The 21,531-nt window shown below is 40.4% G+C and overlaps 1 protein-coding gene across 1 annotated transcript in view; it reads left to right on the forward strand.

The window, feature by feature from the left end:
• Rbm5 (RNA binding motif protein 5) overlaps window positions 1-19,771 on the forward strand; it is a 31,939-nt gene extending 12,168 nt beyond the window's left edge. Inside the window, exons 7-25 of the mRNA XM_005326943.5 lie at window positions 2,355-2,438; window positions 5,301-5,361; window positions 5,790-5,855; window positions 6,265-6,425; window positions 7,423-7,520; window positions 8,108-8,195; window positions 8,368-8,445; window positions 8,529-8,601; window positions 9,561-9,646; window positions 10,017-10,101; window positions 10,298-10,389; window positions 13,979-14,140; window positions 14,717-14,866; window positions 14,944-15,015; window positions 15,640-15,819; window positions 16,084-16,158; window positions 18,332-18,429; window positions 18,509-18,638; window positions 19,447-19,771. Of these exons, the coding sequence (XP_005327000.1) occupies window positions 2,355-2,438; window positions 5,301-5,361; window positions 5,790-5,855; window positions 6,265-6,425; window positions 7,423-7,520; window positions 8,108-8,195; window positions 8,368-8,445; window positions 8,529-8,601; window positions 9,561-9,646; window positions 10,017-10,101; window positions 10,298-10,389; window positions 13,979-14,140; window positions 14,717-14,866; window positions 14,944-15,015; window positions 15,640-15,819; window positions 16,084-16,158; window positions 18,332-18,429; window positions 18,509-18,638; window positions 19,447-19,572 (1,965 nt within the window). The 3' untranslated portion in view covers window positions 19,573-19,771. The remainder of the gene's footprint in view (window positions 1-2,354; window positions 2,439-5,300; window positions 5,362-5,789; window positions 5,856-6,264; window positions 6,426-7,422; window positions 7,521-8,107; window positions 8,196-8,367; window positions 8,446-8,528; window positions 8,602-9,560; window positions 9,647-10,016; window positions 10,102-10,297; window positions 10,390-13,978; window positions 14,141-14,716; window positions 14,867-14,943; window positions 15,016-15,639; window positions 15,820-16,083; window positions 16,159-18,331; window positions 18,430-18,508; window positions 18,639-19,446) is intronic.
• Window positions 19,772-21,531: the final 1,760 nt, after the last annotated feature.

The following is a 21,531-nucleotide window of genomic DNA, read 5'->3' on the forward strand; positions in this document are numbered from 1 at the left end:
GTTTTCAAACATGGCTACCTGGCAGAGCTTTAACTACTTAGTACCTGTCTGGTATTTACCAAAATATCTTTATGTTCCCCTTTTCCTATTTATAATATCCATTGAGAGTAAACTTAGAATATCAAACATTCCATTTGACAGTGAAGAAAAAGTAAAGTGGAAGGCTGTTGCAGGCATTTTTATAAGTAATTCCTTATTTCTGCCTGTAGACATAACTGCTTAGATGGGTCTTAGGGACCATTTTTATTTAAGAACCTAATGGTATTTATGAATAATATGTCTGAAATGAGACTGGGAGTGGTGTCTTACTGCCATCTAATCTACTTAGAGTGGCATTAACATTTCTAATATCTCTGAGGATGCCTTTTGCAGTCTGTTCAAATCATTTATGGTTTTTTAATGTAGTATTAACTGAAGTATTCTTCGGTTTATCAAGATAAAATGTTCAGTGCTTGGCACTTAAAAGTTTTGCATGAACTCCAAAGCAAAATATTGAATGCCTTTAACCCAGGGCATTCTGAGAAGTTTACTTCCAGAATGTTGCTTTTCTGTAGCATTTTGACTTGAAGCACCCATGAAAAGAATTAAATTTGGGCTGGGTTTGTGGCTCAGTGGTACAGCACTTGCCTAGCATGTGTGAGGCACTGGGTTCAATCCTTAGCACCACATAAAAATAAAGATTGTTTTAAAAAGTTTAATTCTTTGGTAATATGATTGTTTATAATAAGATTACTAATAAGAGTATCGCTTTGATGATTCATTAATAAGACTCAGTTTCTTAACCCAGAAGTCATAACTTATTCTTGTATAGCTTCATTCATTTCATACTATGGATACCATCCTAGTAAATCCACAATATACAACAAGCCTCATGTGAGTCCACTTTCTTGACAATATCTTTTGTTGCAGTGGATGTATCACAATGACTAATTTAGGAGTTTAAAACTCCTAAAAATTTTAAGCCTATAGAACAGTTAATTTAAAAGTCTCCACAGTTTTAATGTATACAAAGCTATGTTAATGTCTGATACTTCATTACAGTTCAAATTCACTCCAGAAATAAAAGACCAATAGGATTAGGGACTTAGTGGTAGTTTGGAGTCTCCCCTAACATACATCCCTCCTATTGGGATGATCTGTTGGCATATGTCCCAGCTTATATATGCTTCTGTACTTTACACTGAGTGGATGGCCCTTTAGTTCTTTCCCTCTTGGCCGCCCTTCAGCTCTTTTTCTCTTGGCCAGACATGCAGTCTTGCCTTTAGATATTGCAAAAACAACATTTACAGAATATCTTAAATATTCCAGAATTTGTGAGAACCAAATTGTTCAACAGTATGTATATTTAAAGGGGTTAGACTCCTTTTAAAAATCTGGATATCTAACCTACTTGAATCTGTTCTGATAGTGTGAGATTACCCCCACTTCCACCATTTCCTCCCCCTCCAAAAACAAAACAAACAAAAAAAACCAAAGTGCTCCTGTTAAATGAAGGCTCTTTGGGGGCAGGTGCTAGGTGTACTCTTAGCTAGACGGATTGAGCTCAGAGTTTGACCTTTTAAAGTTAAATGCCTTTTAGTCACAATGGTTGACTTGAAGGATGAGGTGGTATACACTTTTGTGAAACTTTCCTACCCCCCTGAAGAAACTTCATTGGCCTCCTGGTTACTCATCCTGAAGCAAGTACCATCCATTCAGTGAAAAAACACATCTGTCACCTAGGACATAACATGGTTGCATTTGGCAGGAAGAAATCTCATTTAGATGTTTTAGAGTTGGTGGCATTCAGAATAGTCCTTTCTGAGAAAGACTTATAATCAGAATCCCTTTAAAAATGAGTTCCCTTCCTTTTGTCTCCCCAAAGGACACATCCTGAAGCATGAGTTTGGGGGAAGGGGAAATATAAAAGTTATTACTTTGTTTAAGGATGGGGAACTGGGAAAAAGTGAAGCAAAACCCAAGGACACCATGTTAAGGGCTAATGCAGGAGACAGTCTCAACTGGGAGAGGTCTGTCTTCTGCTTTTGAATTAAACTGTCACTCTCAGGCAGCTTGTCAATGCTGAATGTTAGGACTTCTGTCTCTGCTGGAGACACGGCCTGGTGCATGTCAGCGTTTAGTGTTTGGCAGCTTTCTCAGCACTCCCTGACTCCGTTTACCTTTACTCCGCATCCCATTCTCTTACTGCCTATCTGAAGGATTGGATGGGCAGAGTATAGGTGGCGGTGGTTGGTCCTCCCCGTATGTTGTCCATTTAATTCCAGAGCACTGATTTTTCCGAAGTGTGCTCTGCCCTGGGAAAATGGACACATGTTCCTCACAATGGGAATAACTAATTACTTTTTTTCTTACAGAAAAAGTTGGTGATTCAAGGAAAGCACATCGCAATGCATTATAGCAATCCCAGACCTAAGTTTGAAGATTGGCTTTGTAACAAGGTAAGCATGTGTGCTTCCCAAATAAACAAAACTACTTTGCAGTTTGGCTGTTTTTCTGTTTGTTTGTTTGTTTGTTTGTTTGATATACAAACAAGGAAATTAGTTAAAAGTGTATAATCACTAGCTCTTATTTATTATAAGGTAATTTTTGTGCTTTATGACTTAACTTGGTTCCTTCTGTGCTGGTATTAGAGGATAGAATCCATAGAACTTGAGAGATTATGTTAGGTGAAGAGGTAGAGTTTTCTATATAAATTTTGTGGGGAAATCTTTATTTTATTTGTTTGAATGCAGTGCAGGGTTTTTTTTGTTTTGGTTTGGTTTTTTAAAACAGGTACAACTTTTTTTTTTTATGTGGTGCTGAGGATAAAACCCAGTGATTGGCACATGCTAGGCCAGTACTTATCTACTAAGCCACAACCCCAGCCTGCGGTCAGGTTTTTAAGCCCAGAGTTTCAATTAAGACTTTAGGCCAGGCACAATGGTACACACCTAAAATCCCAGTAGCTCTGAAGGCTGAGGCAGGAGGATCACAAGTTCATAGGCAGCCTCAGCAACTTACCAAGGCCCTAAGCAACTCTGAACAAAATACCAAAAAAAAAAAAAAAAAAAAAAAGATTTTAGGTGTGTTTCACTTTACTGTTTATTGAATCTGGTTACTCTTGTTTTTTGTTTTCAGAATACTGGGGATTAAACCTCTATCACTAAACTGTATCCCTGGTCCTTCTTGTTTCTTATTTTGAGATTAGATAGGCCCTGAATTTGTGATCCTCCTGCCTCAGACTGCTGGGTAGATAGTATTATAGTCATGTGCCACACTGCTTGTCTTGCTTAGTCTTTTTATTTTATTTTTACTGGAGATTGAACCCAGGGGCACTCAACCACTGAGCCATAGGCAGGTGCTCTACCTCTGCACCACATCCCCAGTCCTCACTAGCCCTTTTTAGGTTTTACTTAGAAACAGGGTCTCACTGAATTGCTTAGGGCACTAAAAAATTGCTGAGGCTAGCTTTGAACTTGGTCCTCCTGCCTCAGCCTCTCCCTAGCACTGAGATTAAAGTCTCTTAATTTTATTTGATTTCTATCTATTTATTTATTTATTGGTGGTGCTGGGGATTGAACCCAGGGCCTTGTGCGTGTAAGGCAAGCACGCTACCTGCTGAGCTATATCCCCAGCCCCTCTTAATTTTATTAATGAAACCAGGCACAGTGGTATACACCTTTAATCCCAGCTAATCAAAAGGCTGAGATAGGATCACAAGTTCAAGGCCCATCTGAACAACTTTAGCAAAATCTTTTTTTTTTTTTTTAGAGAGAAAGAATTTTTTTTTTTAATATTTTTTAGTTTTTGGCGGACACACATCTTTGTTTGAACCTGGGCTGCACGCGTGCCAGGCGAGCGCGCTACCACTTGAGCCACATCCCCAGCCCCCGCAAAATCTTGTCTCAAAAAAAAAAATTTTTTTTTTTTAATTTTTTCTTTGTAGTTGTAGATGGACAGCATGCCTATATTTTATTTATTTTTATGTGGTGCTGAGGCTTGAACCCAGGGCTTCACACATGCTAGGCGAAGGCTCTACCACTGAGCCACCACCCCAGCCCTATCTCAAAATTTTTTAAAAAAGAGGGCTAGGGAGGCATCTCAGTGGTAGAATATTCCCTGGGTTCAGTTGCTTCCCAGGACCCCACCACCACCAAAATTGTATTAATGAAAATCCTTGGGAACCTTGATACAAGGTCTGTTAATGGACCTGACACAAGTACAGCATTTTGAACTTGACATTACTTTTTATTATTTTTATTTGTTTTTGGTGGTACTAGGGATTAACCCAGGAAAGCTCTACCACTGAGATCTACCCCCAACCCCCCACCCCCTTTTTTTTTTTTTTTACTCAGTGCAGGAGATTGAACCCAGGGCCTCACAAGGCTGTGGCCAAACAAGAGCCACATCCTCAGTTCCCCAGGCTGACCTTACATTTGTGACCTCCTGCCTCAGCCACTTATGTTGCTGAGGTTACAGGTGTTTGCCCCTGCACCTAGCTAATATTCCTATTTCGAGAATAGTCAAAATCTTTTTTCTTCATGTTTCCAGTAGGGGACTATGTAGTGTTGAGTTTACACTATGTCTGCATGTATACAGTACTCTTTCAATATTTAAAAAAAAAAAAAAAAAAAGTTGGGCTGGGAATATAGCTCATTTGGTAGAGTGATTGCCTCTCATGCATAAGGCCCTGGGTTCGATCTCTAGCACCACCAAAAAAAAAAAAAAAAAAAGCTGAGAGCAGTGACATATATTGGTAATTCAGCAGCTAGGAAGACTGGAGGATTGCCAGCCTCAGCATTTTAGTGAGACCTTATCTCAAAATGGAAATAAAAATGGATGGGTTAGGTAGTTCAGTGGTATAGTGTCCCTGGGTTAAATTCCCAATACCATACATATACAAATAGAATTCTTCTTCAAAAGATAATAAAACTTGTTTATCTTGGAATTATTCACATGGTCTAACATTCTAAATTTTGGGATTATCCAGGTATGGTGGCACATACCTATAATCCTAGTGATTCAAGAAACTGAGGCAGAAGGATGACAAATTTGAGGTCCTTCTCAAAATGGAAAATAAAAATCCCTGGGGATGTATCTCAGTGAAAAAGCACTCCTGGGTTTAATCCTCTGTACCAGAAAATAAATAAGTAAAATTTTAGATTATGCCACCTTGTCTCAGCTACGTGGTCAATTTCTGAATTTTTTATATTAGTTACTAGACTTACCTATGGCCTCATTGCTCTAACCCACATTGTTGATAGAAAGGTTGGCCTAATGTGAGAAATAATTACAGAAAAAACTTTTTTTTTTTTTTCCAGTGCTGCCTTAATAATTTCAGAAAAAGACTAAAATGCTTCCGATGTGGAGCAGACAAGTTTGGTAAGCGTGGATTCAGCTCTTTGGAAAATACAATAAAACTTGACCATGGAATTATTATCTGTGAGCCTGAGGAAAAGAATAGATTTTAGGACATTCAAATAAGTAACTTGTATTGTTTCCTTAAGCCTTTTATCTTAGGTTGGGTAAATGCTGATGATGATTGTGAGAGCACAGAAAATTCCTTTTTTGTTTTCCAGAATTAAGTCTGCTCACTAGGTTTACATTCTACATCTGCTCTTTGTTGGTATGATGCCAGTTCTGCATTGGCCCAATGTTTACATTCTACATTAACCATGTCAAAATTATGATATTTTGCTATAGCCACAAGTCATTTAAAAAAAAACAACTATTAGGTGTGTTTAAAATAAAAGCTTTGGGGGTTTTAATGTATTTTTGTTTGTTTTAAATGGGGTTTATTTTTCTTTTAGATTCTGAACAGGAAGTGCCCCCTGGAACCACAGAATCAGTTCAGTCTGTGGATTATTACTGTGATAGTAAGTTCAAGTTTTGACTTTTGTATTAAAAGTTGCTCTCTGTTGAAAATTTCAGTTCTTTTACTGTTTTAATGAGCAACAGCTGCTTTAGGTTGTCTCATAAAAGATTTGTTTTAGGGGCTGGGATTGTGGCTCAGTGGTAGAGTGTTCACCTAGCATATGCGGGGCCCTGGATTCGATTCTCAACACCACATAAAAATAAATAAATAAAACAAGGGCATTGTGTCTGACTACAACTAAAAAAAATTGAATATTTAAAAAAAAGAGATTTATTTTAGAATTTTCTCCATGTAAACGTGAAAAATTCACTGGAACTCCCCAAAATGAATTTTATTTATATTTAAACCTGTCCTGAAAAGCATTGGTGATGGGAATGCACGTTTATGCCATTTGTCTCATTCACCCCCAGCAATCATTCTTCGGAACATAGCTCCGCACACTGTCGTGGATTCCATCATGACAGCACTGTCTCCTTATGCATCCTTAGCAGTCAATAACATTCGCCTCATAAAAGACAAACAGACCCAGCAGAACAGAGGCTTTGCATTTGTGCAGCTATCTTCTGCAATGGTGAGGTTCTATTGAATTAATTTTGCCCTGGGGGATGGAGCTCAGTGGTGTGCTTGCATGTGGAAGCCTTGGGTTTGATCCCCAGCACCAAGATAATAAAAGAAACAGTTTAAGAGGCAAACATAGTGGCACACATGTAATCCCAGTGGCTCAGGAGGTTGAGGCATGAAGATTGTAAGTTCAAAGCGAGCCTCAGTAACTTAGCAAGCCCCTAAGCAACTCAGAAGACTCTGTCTCTAAATGAGATACCAACTATCTCATGTCCCTAAGCAACTCAGAAGACTCTGTCTCTAAATGAGATACCAAAAAGGCCTGAATCTGTGGCTCAGTGGTTAAAGCACCCCTGGGTTCAATTCCTGGTACCAGGAAAAAAAAAAAAAAAAAAACAGTTCATCCAATTTTGATCATATATTTGAGGCTCCTGGAGTCTAAGGTTCATGCTTATAAACAGTTTTTCAGTGCTAAATTAAGGGACTTATGTCTTTGATAAGTAGCAAAAATAATGTTTGTGCTTCAAGAGAACTAAAGTTTGAGCCACAGTTTAGTCCTTCATGCTTTATTTTATATTGATTTTGTTCCTTTACTAATACTGGATACCTTCATGTCCTGGGGGTATTTCATTCCTCAAGATTTCATATCTGCAAACACAATAGGAAATCACTAGCCACGTGCAGTGGTACACACCTATACTCCTGGTGGCTTGGGAGGGCTAAAACAGGAGAATCACAAGGTTGAGGACAGGCTCAACAACTTAGTGAGAAGTTCAAAATTAAAAAGAACTGGGATGTAACTCACTGGTGAAAAGAAAAGAAATCACTATTGTTGGTGGTTTGATTTTATTTTGTTTTGGTTTCCCTTTTTCTTTTGACAGTATTGGGGATTGAACCACCAGGGTCTTTCTTGCTAAGTTGCAGAAGCTGGCCTTATTTCTTGTATGGGTTAGAGGGTAGAAAGAAAATTATGTGACAAAATTGTTTTTCTTCACATTCTTCTCTAGGATGCTTCTCAGCTGCTTCAAATATTACAGAGTCTGCATCCTCCTTTGAAAATTGATGGGAAAACTATTGGAGTTGATTTTGCAAAAAGTGCCAGAAAGTGAGTGACTTTGCTCTCCTTATTTCAAACTACTGCATCTGCGCACTTGTCGATGCTTCACCAACTGTACTTGAAGTCCGTGTTCATAACTCTTCTTGTTAGTTATAGGCTAAGAATGAGTTGATTTTCTACTCTTAGAGCTTATTCTGGTTGATAATGGTTGCCAGAAATGGTTTCAAAACAGGACAAAGGCAAAGCATGGCAGATGGGTTGAGAACATGTTCTGTGCAAACTGTAGCAGTATAATGCAAGCCCATCTGGAAATAATCCTTTCATGCCATAGCATGCTAGTAACTTCATGTACATAGTGCTTCAGTCTAGTGCTGTAAATTTCCCTTTTCTAATATCATTACTCATCCAACAGATGTCTTTAGATAGCACTTCGAAGAAGAGCAGTGATATATAACAAAAGACACTTGCCTACTAAGAAACTGGTCCACCAAGACCCTTCCCCTGTGAAATGTGGCCTTGTCCACATTTAAGAGCTGACAAAAGACTGGTGTCAATCACTACTCCTTTGGTAGAATTTGGGCACTAATTGGGACAAACTGAGATAGAATCATATGATTGGATCTTTGTGGTTTCAGAGACTTGGTCCTCCCAGACGGCAACCGGGTCAGCGCCTTCTCTGTGGCTAGTACAGCTATTGCTGCTGCTCAGTGGTCGTCCACCCAGGTAAGAGAAAGGATCTTTTTGCTTGTGATGTGTTCATGGTCCCAAATGAACTCTCCTGTGGTATGTGAAATAGAAGCTCTCTCTGTTGAAATTTTTAGAGGATACCTCCAAGCTTTTTTACTTGATATCCACTAAGTTTGTCTTTGACTGCTTTTCATTTAACATTTTGCAGTCTCAAAGTGGCGAAGGAGGCAGTGTTGACTATAGTTACCTGCAGCCAGGACAAGATGGTTATGCCCAGTATGCTCAGGTAGGTGGATTTGAACATCATTCAATGTCTACTCTGTAGGGAATGTCTGAGAAGAGCAGATTTAATGGTGGGCTTTTCTTCAGTACTCACAGGATTACCAACAATTTTATCAACAACAGGCTGGAGGATTGGAATCTGATGCATCATCTGCAGCAGGTAGTAAACTTCATCTCCTTTTTGGCTTTTATTTAAACAACTATGGTTGAGGAAATATGACAAGGTATCTTAACTAGACCCAAAGCCCAGAAGTTCATATCCCTGCAAGAATGTGAAGGTATATTCATTGCTGTTATCATGTGCCCAAAGTTCTGAGGAAGGTTAGGGTTGTTGGTGTACATCAAGAGCAAATATGTGGGCTGGGGTTATAGCTCAGTTGGTAGAGTGCTTGCCTCGCATGCATAAGGCCCTGGGTTCAGTCCCTAGCACCCTCTCCGCTCCCTACCCCAACCCCCCCCCAAAAAAAAAAAAAAAAGAGCCAGTATGTAATGAAAAGTTTTATTCTTGATATTCAGCTCTTTCACATCTCCATGTTAGAACTCATAAGTGCCTAGAGAAGTTCAGGTGAGCAAAGAGAGCTGAGAGGCTTTAAAGTGGTGCTCTAATATCAGTCAGAAGAGTCAAGAAGCCTCTGCTTAAGTTTCTGTTCCAGAATTATAAAAGCCTTGTATTCCAGTCTTTTCTCAACCCAGAGCAAATGTGCTTTTTTTTCTTCCTTCTTAGCCATCATACAGAATCCTTAACTTTGAATATTATATTTAAATAGGATTTTAAGAAAATGAAAGTGTCATAGATTCTAGGGTCCTTAGCAGGAACTAAATTAAGGACATACAAGGACAGAAGGCTAAGATGGCTATGGTTGTGCACACCTGTGACCCTAGCTACTAAGGAGGCTAAGTTAGAAGGATTTCAAGTTTGAGGCCAGCTTTAGCAACTTAGCAAGACCCTATCAAATAACTAAAAGATCTGGGGATATAACTCACTGGTGAAGTGCCCGCATTCAGTCTCATAGCACTATTGAGGGGAGATAAAAGACTGAAGACTGGATTGGGCTTTACAGTTATAGAGAGTTGGCTTGAAGTTTAATACCTAAGTTCTTCTAACCTCTTTATCATCAGGCACCGCAGTGAACACCACCTCAGCAGCTGTGGTATCCCAGAGTCCCCAGTTGTATAATCAGACTTCCAATCCACCTGGCTCTCCGGTAATCCTGTCTTCTTAAATAGAGAATGCAAGGCTGTTAGGGAAACTTTGTGTTGCTGTACAAATACTGTCTTTCCTACTATATAAACTAGGATTGAATAATATACATTCCAGTTTTATAATTTTATTGTTATGTATGTGCATATGTTTTAAATATAAAACTCCAAATGGAGTGTGTTTATACTTTGTGCATGCTTCAACTCGACCCTTAAAAAGAAAGTTATTAGTATGTATTCTGCTGAAGGATTGTCTTCGATCCTTGATGCAGTATGTCTTGTCAGGGGAGCCCTTCCTCCTGGATGATTGCAGTGGTTTAGTTCTCTTAAAAGACTTTACAGTTGAAATTATATTGAAGCTGCTGTTCTTTCCAGACTGAGGAAGCACAGCCTAGCACTAGCACAAGTACACAGGCCCCAGCTGCTTCCCCCACTGGTGTAGTTCCTGGTACCAAATATGGTAAGCCAAACCTCATGGGACTGTTGACAGTTGGAAGGTCCTAGTTGTGTCTTTGTTTAATAAAAGTTCCTCTCCCATTGTGGGTATCAGAGGGACACTTGGGGATGTGAGAAAAAGAGCATTAAGACCTGATTCATCTTACTGGCTTAGAAATATAGCCAGTTTCTTACCTGTGTGCTGAATTTTGTCTTTGCAGCGGTACCTGACACATCCACTTACCAGTATGATGAATCTTCAGGATATTATTATGATCCAACAACAGGGCTCTACTATGACCCCAACTCACAAGTAAGTGTTTTACCTCTCAGCTTCAATAGAAGTATCTTAGTTTCACTTATATTTCTGAGGCATGAGATAAAATATTCCCTGGTTAGGAGTATGTAACTCAGATAAGTTGTTTTTATTGTTTGGGGATTTTTTTGTGTGTGTGGTGTTGGGGATCAGAGAATCTAGGGCCTTGAGCATGCTGTATCACTGAGTCCCAAGATAAGTTTTAACTTCTTAAAAGCTACCAAGATATGGACTGGAAATAAAGGTCAATTAGTAGAGTGCTTGCCTCGCATGCTCAAGGTCCTAAGTTCAATCCCCAGCACCACAAAAAAAAAAAAAAAAAAAATCCTTCAAAGCTACCAAGGTGTAATTTTTATTTTAGGATTTACTTTTTTTTTTTTTTTTTGAATTTTAAGGTTAAAAAAATGTTTTGAGGACTGGAGATGTAGCTTAGTGGTAGATTGCTTGCCTAGCATGTACAAGGCACTAGGTTTAATTTCCAGTACCATTAAAAAAAAAAAATCTTGAGGTATAATGTTCATGTAAAGAAATACACAAGATTCAAGTGTGGCCAGGATAGTGACACATGCTTGTAATAATTCTAACTACTTGGGAAGCTGAGGCAAGAGGATTTCAAATCCAAGGCCACCCTGGACAAGTTAGACTCGGTCTCAAAGTAAAAGCGGCTAAAACCTGGCACAGTGAAGTCTGAGGCAGGAGGATTGTAAATTCAAAGCCAACCTCAATAGCTTACTGAGACCCTATCTCAAAATAAAAAAGGGATGGGGATGAAGTTCAGTGATAAGTGCCAGTGAATTCAATTCCTGGTTCCTAAATAAATAAAAAGTTTTCAGAAATAAAAATAGCTAGGGATATAGCTCAGTAGTAAAGCACCTTTGAGTTTAATCCCTAGGGCCACACTCACACAAAAAGACTGAAGTGTGCAATTCTTCCAAAATTTGCATGGATAACATATTTATACCATCACTGAGAACATTCTCGGCCTACCTGAAAGGTCCCTCAAACCTCTTGCCAGTCAGCACTCTTTCCCTTTAGTAACCACTATTCTGATTTTTGTTATCAGAGATAATTTTGTCAAGGTTTATGTAAAGAGCCAGGCACAGTATGCATACCTATAATCCCAGCAGCTTGGGAGCTGAGGCAGGAGGATCATAAGGTCAAAGCCAGCCTTGGTAACTTATCGAGGCCCTAAGTAAGCAACTCAGTGAGACCCTGAGTCTAAATAAAATACAAAAAGGGCTGGGGAAGTGGCTCAATGATCAAGAGACCAGTACCCAAAAAAAAAAGATTTTTGTAAAGACCTAGCTAGAAGATTTTAATTGTGGTTTTCTCCTTGTTTTTTTTGTTTTGTTTTGTTTTTTTTGTTTTTTCAACTGAGATAAAATACACATAAAAAACAGAAACCACCATTTTAACCATTTAGAGTTTGTAACTCAATAGTTTTTACTGTATTCCTACTGTCATGCCACTGTCTTAATTCCAGAATATTTTCATCACCCCAAGGAGAAATCCTATACCCATAAAATAGTTACTCCATATTCCCTCCCCACCTCTGCCCAGTAATCACTAATCTACTTTTTGTCTCTGGATTTACCTGTTTTAGACATTGCATATATATGGAATCCAACAGTATGTGTCCTTTTGTATACAACTTCTTTCAATTTTTTTCCAGAGAGGAGGGGATACTAGGGATTGAACCCAAGGGTACTTTACCACTGAGCCATATCCCCAACCCTCATTTTCTGTTTTAAGACAGGTTCTCACTAAGTTGCTTAGGATCTCACTAAGGTGCTGAGATTGGCCTCATACTTGAGGTTCTCCTGCCTCAGCCTGCTGAGATGCTAGGATTACAGCACTGTCATACCAGCTTCTTTTACTTAGCATGCTTCTGTATTGAGGATAGAAATTTAACAGATCTGTGTAATGATGCTTTATTTTTAGTGATGTACATAACTTCTGAAATAGGAAAGCAGGGCTGGGGATGTAGCTCAGTAGAGTGCTTGCCTTGCATGCACAAGGTCCTTGATTCAATCCCTAGCACTGCAAAATAAAAAGCAAGAAAGAAAAGCAACTTTAACACTCCATAAATAAATATTTTATGACCAGCAACTATATATATAGAATAGTAAAATAAGTACTTTTAACAAGACCTTGGCATTGAGAGCTTGTGGATTCTAAGAAGGGAAGTGTGAAGCTGTGTGCCACCAGTCTGCAGTTCTTTCACTCTGATTTGTGCAGTCTGGCCATTTCCCTAACATCTCTCCTTGGTGTACTTCTGTTACCTTCCCCAGAGGAAACATAACTGACACGCTCTCTTTTGTCCCTGTTGAGCAGGTAGTGAGTGACAAAAATAAAGGAGAGAAAGATGCCATCTGTACTCTGTTGTAACTTCTGTTGAGTTCAGGTTTCTTTACCATACCTCCTTCTAGGCTCCCTAGCTAATGTTCACACTCTGGAGATCCAAAGGATTCTACATGACTGAGTCTAGTGAAGAGCTCTTAACTAGTTTTCACAGAAGATGTGCGTCTCATGACATGTCCATCTGTTCTGGCTACCTGGCTTTTATAAATGGTGTTGTCTCTGTAAAGGAGTGAGACAGTGCTATTTGGGTAGACTTTGGTTTTTTTTTTTTTTTTTTTAATATTCTGAGTTTATTAGGGGTCAGACCTTTTTTTTTTTTTTTTTTTTTTTTTAAGGAGAGAGAGAGAGAGAATTTTTTTTTTTTAAATTTATTTTTTAGTTCTCGGCGGACACAACATCTTTGTTGGTATGTGGTGCTGAGGATCGAACCCGGGCCGCACGCATGCCAGGCGAGCACGCTACCGCTTGAGCCACATCCCCAGCCCCTAGACTTTGGTTTTTGTTTGTTTGTTTGTTTTGGTGGTGCTGGGGTTTGAACCCAGGGCCTTGTGCATGCAAGGCAGGCAAGTATTCTACCAACTGAGCTATATCCCCAGCCCTGGGTAGACTCTTTAGTAGAAGAAATCATATTTTGCTTTAACCCTAGAAGTTTCACATTGCTTTTGCTAGATGACTCATCATCCTCAAGTATTCCAAGGTGTATCACAGGTCATTTATAAGTAGGAAATATCACTAGTTTGCAACATATTTTACATTTTTATGGTTTTCTTGTGGGGGGTGGTACCAGGGTACTGGGGATTGAACCCAAGGGCACTTTAGCACTGAACCACCTCCCTTTTTTTTTTTTTTAATTTTTGTGACAAGTCTCACCAAGTTGGTTAGGGCCTCACTAAGCTGCTGGTACCAGCTTTTAATTTGCAATCTTCCTACCTCAGCCTCTCAAGTCACTGGGATTACAGGTGTGCACTGCCACATCCAGCTTGAGTCTAATTTTTTTTTTTGACAAAAACAATATTTACCTGTTCTTTGTCATTAACCTGACAAAATATTTCTTTTAAGTTTACATAGCAGGGCTTGAGAAATAACTCAGTGGTAGAACACTTGCCTAGTGGATATAGTGCCCTGGGTTCAATCTTCCATACCATTTAAAAAAAAAAGAAAGAAAGAAAAGAAAGTTGACATAACATCAGAAACCTTCATTAATTGTACTTTTTTTTTCTTCTAGTACTACTATAATTCCTTAACACAGCAGTATCTTTACTGGGATGGAGAAAAGGAGACCTATGTGCCAGCTGCGGAGACTACCTCCCACCAGCAGACAGGTCTGCCTCCCACAAAAGAGGGGAAGGAGAAGAAGGAGAAACCCAAGAGCAAAACAGCCCAACAGGTAAGAATATGACCACCCTGGGACCCTTAATTCTCTCCTTGGGTTGTCTGAACAGCTTACTTCTTTATTTTTGTGTTGTAGCACTTTTGTCAGCTTTATTTAGATTCTTAAAAACTGGACTGAGCCAGGTGTGATGCTGCACTCCTGTAATCCCAGCAACTCAGGAGGCTGAGGCAGGAGGATCACAAGTTCAAGGATAGTGTAAACAACCTAGTGAGAACCTGTCTGAAAAACTAAAAGGGGCTGGGGATGTGGCTTAGTGGCTAAGGACTCTTGGGTTCAATCCCTGGTACCAAAAAAAAAAAAAAAGAAGGGATTTAGCTCAGTGGTAGAACACTTGCCTGACGTGTAAGAACCTGGGTTTGAAGCCTGACATAACAAAACAAAACCATCCTGGAAGTGTCATGGGTTTTCAAGAAGTTTTCATGTGTTTATATGTTATGGTATCTATGGAAATATTTGTAGGAAGAGGTAAAAGAGGGTTTGTTTTTGTGATTGAGATAAGATCCTTAATGGTTCATTGCAGTGGTACAAGGTACTGAATGTTTTTTGATGGTGCTTGTTGTTTGACATTAGATTGCCAAAGACATGGAACGCTGGGCTAAGAGTTTAAACAAGCAAAAAGAAAATTTTAAAAACAGCTTTCAACCAGTCAATTCCTTGAGGGAAGAAGAAAGGAGAGAATCTGCTGCAGCAGATGCTGGCTTTGCTCTCTTTGAAAAGAAGGTAATGATAGGAATGATCACACTTCCTAGTGGGAACCTATGTAAAACTTGAGGCTTATCGCTTATTCTGTTTCCCAGGGAGCCTTAGCTGAAAGGCAGCAGCTCATCCCAGAATTGGTACGAAATGGAGATGAGGAGAATCCCCTCAAAGTAAGAAAATATCACTTGCATTTTAAAGATCATATATGTAATTTGTGTGTGGATTTGAGTTTCAACTACATCTTGGCTAATGTGATTTCTACTTAAAAATGGATGTGGTCTTTATGGGTATTTGGAATAGTTTCTACCCATAGAGTCCATTACAAGGGATTTGTTTTCTATGTTTGAGAACAGGTGAGGTGAAGCAATAATGAAGCCCAAATTCTAAGCTCCATTAATTGAGTTTTGTTTCATCTGTAAATAGAAGTTTTAATGGTGCGAAAAGAGAAAAATTAGATAAGAAAAACCTGTATTGGGTAGATATTGGTCCAGCCTGGCTGTTACTCTTGATCTGTTGTTGTATTGGAGGGTTTTGTACTTGATTGGTGGTTTGAAAACACTCATCCAAGACCATGTTTCTTGGGTTCCAGGAGGGTTAGTACCAGGAGGTTATCGGGCCCCATACTTAAGGACTGCTCTATACAGTTGATGAATAAAATGTAATTCACTATAATGAAGGATGACACAGTAATGAGGATTTTCTCAAGTTTTGGATTAGGCATCACTTTATCCATATACATAGCAATTACTGTCTTCCTGTTGTGCATTTACAATGACCCATTCTTTTGTCCCCAGAGGGGTCTGGTTGCTGCTTACAGTGGTGACAGTGACAATGAGGAGGAGCTGGTAGAGAGACTTGAGAGTGAGGAAGAGAAGCTGGCTGACTGGAAGAAGATGGCCTGCCTGCTTTGCCGTCGCCAGTTCCCAAACAAAGATGCCCTGGTCAGGCACCAGCAGCTCTCAGACTTACACAAGGTGACCTCGCTTGCTTCCCAGAAGCTGATTGAAAATGGGGAAGGGAGGTAGTGCCCTGACCTTGGTGAAGGTTTGGTAAATACCTCTGTTGAATGGTTATATGGAAGTATAGAATGGAGGGAGCCTTACATCTCTGCACTCTGCAGGTGCTGGTTTTGATGCCATAGTGTATTGAATTATGTTTTGGCGTTTAGAACTAATGTTATGACATCTCACATTAGGATGGCCTGAATTCTAACTGTGTCTATAAAATCTCTTGTATAGCAAAACATGGACATCTACCGACGATCCAGGCTGAGTGAACAGGAGCTGGAAGCCTTGGAGCTGAGGGAGAGAGAGGTGAATCAGAAACAATGTGCCACTAGGAATACGATCTCGGGATATCTGCCTTTAGCAGTTTTTGTTTTGATTTTGCTTTGGTTGGTTGGTTGAAACTGGGTCTTGCTATGTTACCCAGGCTGTCGTTGAACTCTTAGTCTTAAGCCATCCTTCTCCCTCAGCCTTCTGAGTAGCTAGGACTGTGGGTATATACCACCATGCCCAGGTTGCCTTTAACTTTTATTTGTAGCATTTAATTTCAGGTCCCTGGGGCAGGATAAAAAGTTTTCTAACACACTTGTCACCTAACCATTGTAGCTCATGTAGACTGGACACAGGCTTTATGTATTTGTGAGCCCCACACTGTACCTTCATGGTGGTACACAAGACCAGCACAACTTCAAGACTGCTTATAGGTATAAAATGTCAAATACTCACTGGTGACAAACACTTGTTTTTTTTCAAGGGAAGAATGTTCTTATTTGGCCTGGCCAGGGAAACCTTCATGGGTGATGAGTGAGGCTTTAAACAGGCTTAGGATCTAGCAGGGACATGAGATGATTGCAGATGATACGGAAGGAAGGGATAGGCAGGGCATGGCATGCAAGGCCGAAGACAATGATAGAAAGCTGCAATAATGGGCAAGCATTTGGTGCTGGTGGCAGATTGGGGACTAGGCAGCCTGGGGTGGGTTGTTTATTTTGTTTTGCTTTCCTCCAGTACTGAATATAGAACCCAGGCATACTTTACCTCTGAGCTATATCCCCAGCCCCTTTTTAAAATTATTTTGAGACAGATTCTTGCTACATTGCTAAGGCTGGCTTCAAACTTGCCGTTCTCCTGGCATGGTCTCCAGGGTTGCTGGAATTACAAGCATGCATCACCATGCCTGCTTCAGACAGGGATTTTTGTTGTTATTGTTTCAATTTTTTAAACTTTATTTTATTAGTTTACTTTTTTATATGGTGCTAAGGATTAAAACCAGTGCCTCACACATGCTGAACAAAGTGCTCTACCACTGAGCCATAACTGCAGCCCTGGACAGGGTTTTAAATGCAAATAAAGACTGTGGGTTAGAAATTTTCTATCCTGAGAAAATTTTGAAGTGTCTTAATTTTTTTTTTTTTAGTTGTAGTTGGACACAATACCTTTATTTAACTTATTTATTTTTATGTGGTGCTGAGGATCGAACCCAGGGTCTCGCAGGTGCAAGGCAAGTGCTCTACCGCTGAGCCATAACCCCAGCCCCTGAAGTGTCTATATTTTAAGTCTTTTGCTTTTCCGTTTTTCCACTGGTTATGGTGCCCTCTTCCCAGGGACTGTTGGGTAGGTCTGGAAGCCTCATTGAATTTGGAACTTGAGCTACTCAGGCTGGGAGTAGCTCATTGGTAGAGTGCTTGCCTAACTCAGGTAAGGCACTGGGTTTAGCACCACATTAAAAAATAATAATAAAGTAAATTAAGGTACTGTGTCTGTCTACAACTAGAGAGATAGATAGTTTTTTAGTTGGTTGACCTTTATTTATTTACCTATATGTGGTGCTGAGAATTGAACCCAGTGCCTCACACATGCTAGGCAAGCACTGAGCCACAATCCCAGCTCTAAAAAAAAAATTTTTTTTTAAAGACTCAAAAGCCAAAACTCTATAGCTGGGCACAGTAGCACATACCTGTAATCCTAGCAGCTCAGGAGGCTGACGTAGGAGGATCACAAGTTCAAAGCCAGCCTCAGCAACTTAGTAAGGCCCTAGGTAACTTAGCAAGATCCTGTCTCAAAATAAATAAGGCCTGGGGATGTAGCTTAGTGATTAAGCACCCTTGGGTTTAATTCCCAGTACTAAAAAAAAAAAAAAAAAAAGCCAGGCTTCATACTGCTGGAAATTGTGATACATGTCTGTGATCCCAGCAACTCAAGAGGCTGAGGCAGGAGGATCTCAGTGTCGAGGCCAGCCTCAGCAATTTAGCAAGGCCCTAGGCAACTTGGAGAGACCTTATCTCAAAAATAAAAGGACTGGGGTTGTGGTTCAGTATTCGAGCACCTCTGAGTCAATCCCCAGTACCTAAAAAAAAATATAATAATGTAAAATAAAAACTTTATAAAAAGCCATGCTCCAGATTAAAAATAGTCTAGATGTATTTAACTATTAACAGGCTGGAGTCTGAATATTTCTAATACTGTTTTTTCTACCATGTAGATGAAATATCGAGATCGGGCTGCAGAAAGACGAGAGAAGTATGGCATTCCAGAACCTCCAGAGCCCAAACGCAAGAAGCAGTTTGATGCTGGCACTGTGTATGTCATGTGCACCATTTTCCAGTTCATTAGCTGGGGCTCTAGCTGTTTTAAGTAACTGTGTGTTTGCCACTGGCAGGAATTACGAGCAGCCCACCAAAGATGGCATTGACCACAGTAACATTGGCAACAAGATGCTGCAGGCCATGGGCTGGCGGGAAGGCTCGGGCTTGGGAAGAAAGTGTCAAGGCATCACAGCTCCCATTGAGGTAAGCAGTAGGAGTGGGCATCATGTAGGTGCTGGGTTTAGAGGCCTTGTTGAAAAAATGAGAAGAGATAAAAGTGCCCAGAAAGCCTGGGATATACTAGCAGCTTTACCTTAGCACAAGACTTGCCAGTCATGTTGTCACCCTCCTTATGTCTTTCAAAATTAAAATTTAAGTTGCTTGTGCTGGCATACACCAGTGATTTGGGAGGCTGAAGAAGGAGAATCACAAATTCGAGGACAGCCTGGAGTGTATTGAGACCTCTATGTTAGATTGAGACTCTCTAGGTTAAATCCTCAGTACTACCCCCACCCCCAGTCCCTAAATTGGTCATAGTCCAGATTGAGACATAATTTCAGGATCATAGGCCCTCATGCACTGGCCTAAGCAAGAGCTCCACCTACCAGTGATTGCTTCCACAGTGTCCTGACACAGTACAGCTTAGACATTTACAGACCATGTTTATCCTTTGCATGTGAGTTTTGCTGACATTGGCTATCCTGTGGTAATTTATGCCTATAATTATCAGGTCTGCCTCAGGCTTCACTGGAGTGCTTTGGGTTTCTTACAAAGCATAGATATTTGCTTGAACAGTCATGAGGATGGGATATGGCTTCACTTAGCTATTTTCTGTAGTCCATTTTATTATTCCAGTCTTTAAACCTACCCTAGAATCCTTGCCTTCATATAAACTTAGCATCTCCTGGTGGGTGGTCCTGCTTGGTAAAAAGTGGGTTGGATGAGAGATGGAAATAATCCACACTCTACCTGCCAGCTGCTAATAGTTGTTTGGTTGGTTTTGTTTCCCCAGGCTCAAGTCCGGCTAAAGGGAGCTGGCCTGGGAGCCAAAGGCAGTGCATATGGGTTGTCAGGTGCCGATTCCTACAAAGATGCTGTCCGGAAAGCCATGTTTGCCCGATTCACTGAAATGGAGTGAGATTGTAAGAGAGAAATGACAAGGAGCTCCAAGGAGTACAAGGAGTGGACCGTGTCCTGAATTCACTCTTATGCCTAAGGGCATGCCTTGTGCTGTTAATAGTGTTTTAGAGTGAATCACTTCATTCTTCAGGGTTCTCCTTCCCACTTAAAAAGAGCTCCCTTATGTGGTTATCTAGTAAATGGCCTTCCTTCCCGTCCTAGGGCCTTGTGAATAGACCATAGGGGACAGTGGGCTTTTTATACTTCCGTGTACATAGTGTAATGTAGTGTATTTTACATGTGTAATCTATGTTGTGATCCCTCCTTCCTGGGGGTTTGAGATGCCCTAGGTGGTAAGTGACACTGAAGCCACCTCTGTCATTTGTCCTGTGATGTCTTTTCTTGGCAGAAGCCTTGTGTATATTTGTATATTACACATTTGTACAGAATTTTGGAAGATTTTCAGTCTAGTTGCCAAATCTGGCTCCTTTACAAAAGAAATACCTTGAAAAAATGGGTGTCCTGTGTCTCTTTATTCTAGATGAGCGGGTGGGTAAAGCAAGTCTGAGCTAATCAGGTCTGGTGTTTTTTTAATAAGCAGTATTTTATGCTATTTCCTTGTCCCCATCATTCATGGTTAGTTTTTTGTTTGTTTTTGCAATTCTAGGGACTAATCCAGGGCCTCAGAATGCTAGATGAGCACTTTACCACTGAACCATACTCCCAACATCAAGTTCAGATTTATTTATATATATATATGGAGGATTGAATCCAGGGGCACTTAACCATTGGCATATACCACTGGTCCCGGCCTCATGTTCAGATTTTTAAGTTTGAGAGTTTAACATGTTTTAAGACTAAATGGAAAATCAATCATAACTCCATTTACCTTCTGTCTTCTCAACTGCTGAGAGGGTTCTCCGGGATATCGCAGGGCTTTCTATTCTTGTCTCCAGCACCAGGGAAGAGACCATGTTTGAGGAAGACAGAAAGTATGCCTGGGTGGCAGAGACTTTTCTGAGGACCAGGTGACTTGATAGGTTCTTATATTGCCTTATCTGGCCTAATAATTCTTGAGCTCCATAGATTTTGTATATAATCCGGGAAGGCAGCCTTTTCTTGAAACTTGTTCTAGACTTCGTGGCTTTTGTGGATGGTCACATTTTCTTAGGGCAAGCCTGACCCTTAAACAGTTGAAAATAGGATGAACTTCCAAGACACAGGTCCACCCCCAGCCTCCTCAGTGATGCCTTGGAGTGGTTGAGCGTAACTATAGCTTTGTAAGGGAGAGAGAAGTAAATGCAAAAGCCCCGACTATAGGTTTTAAGAAAGCCATGAGAACCTCACAAGGCCCCAAGTTTCCAAAGGCCAGATAGGGTATGTATGTGCTAGACTAGTGTAGGGTAGGCAATCTTACTACTAGTTTGGCCCCACCACTGATGCCTCAGGGAAGATGCTCCAGCACTGAGCAGCAGTCACAAGCAGCCTAATTAGCTGAATCTGACACTCAGCATGGACAGCTCTTCAGGTGAACACAAGCATAATGGGCTGTGGGAAGCTCTTAATTATGTGTACCCAATACATCAAACCCTGGATGACAGCTTTTTTTTTTTTTTTTTTTTTTGGAACAGGGATTGAATTTAGGGGCACTCAACCACTGAGCCACATCCCCAGCCCTATTTTGTATCTCATTTGGAGACTGGGTCTCAGTTGCTTAGTACCTCATTGTTGCTGAGGCTGGCTTTGAACTCATGAGCCTCCTGTCTCAGTCTCCTGAGCTGCTGGGATTATAGGTGTGTGCCACTGCACCTGGCCTGGGCAAAAGCTTATTTTTATCTAGGGGAGCCAGCCCTCTCATCTGTCATGTTCAGCATTGGGTTGGTTTCTCCACACCAGGAAAAGCACTTGTAACCCTCCCTCTCTGCTTGGTGGTATTCTCTATGCCTCTCTACGGACTGCTCTGGACCATAGCATCTGC

This window comes from Ictidomys tridecemlineatus, chromosome 3 (assembly GCF_052094955.1).
Source record: "Ictidomys tridecemlineatus isolate mIctTri1 chromosome 3, mIctTri1.hap1, whole genome shotgun sequence".
Classification (NCBI taxonomy): Eukaryota; Metazoa; Chordata; class Mammalia; order Rodentia; family Sciuridae; genus Ictidomys; species Ictidomys tridecemlineatus.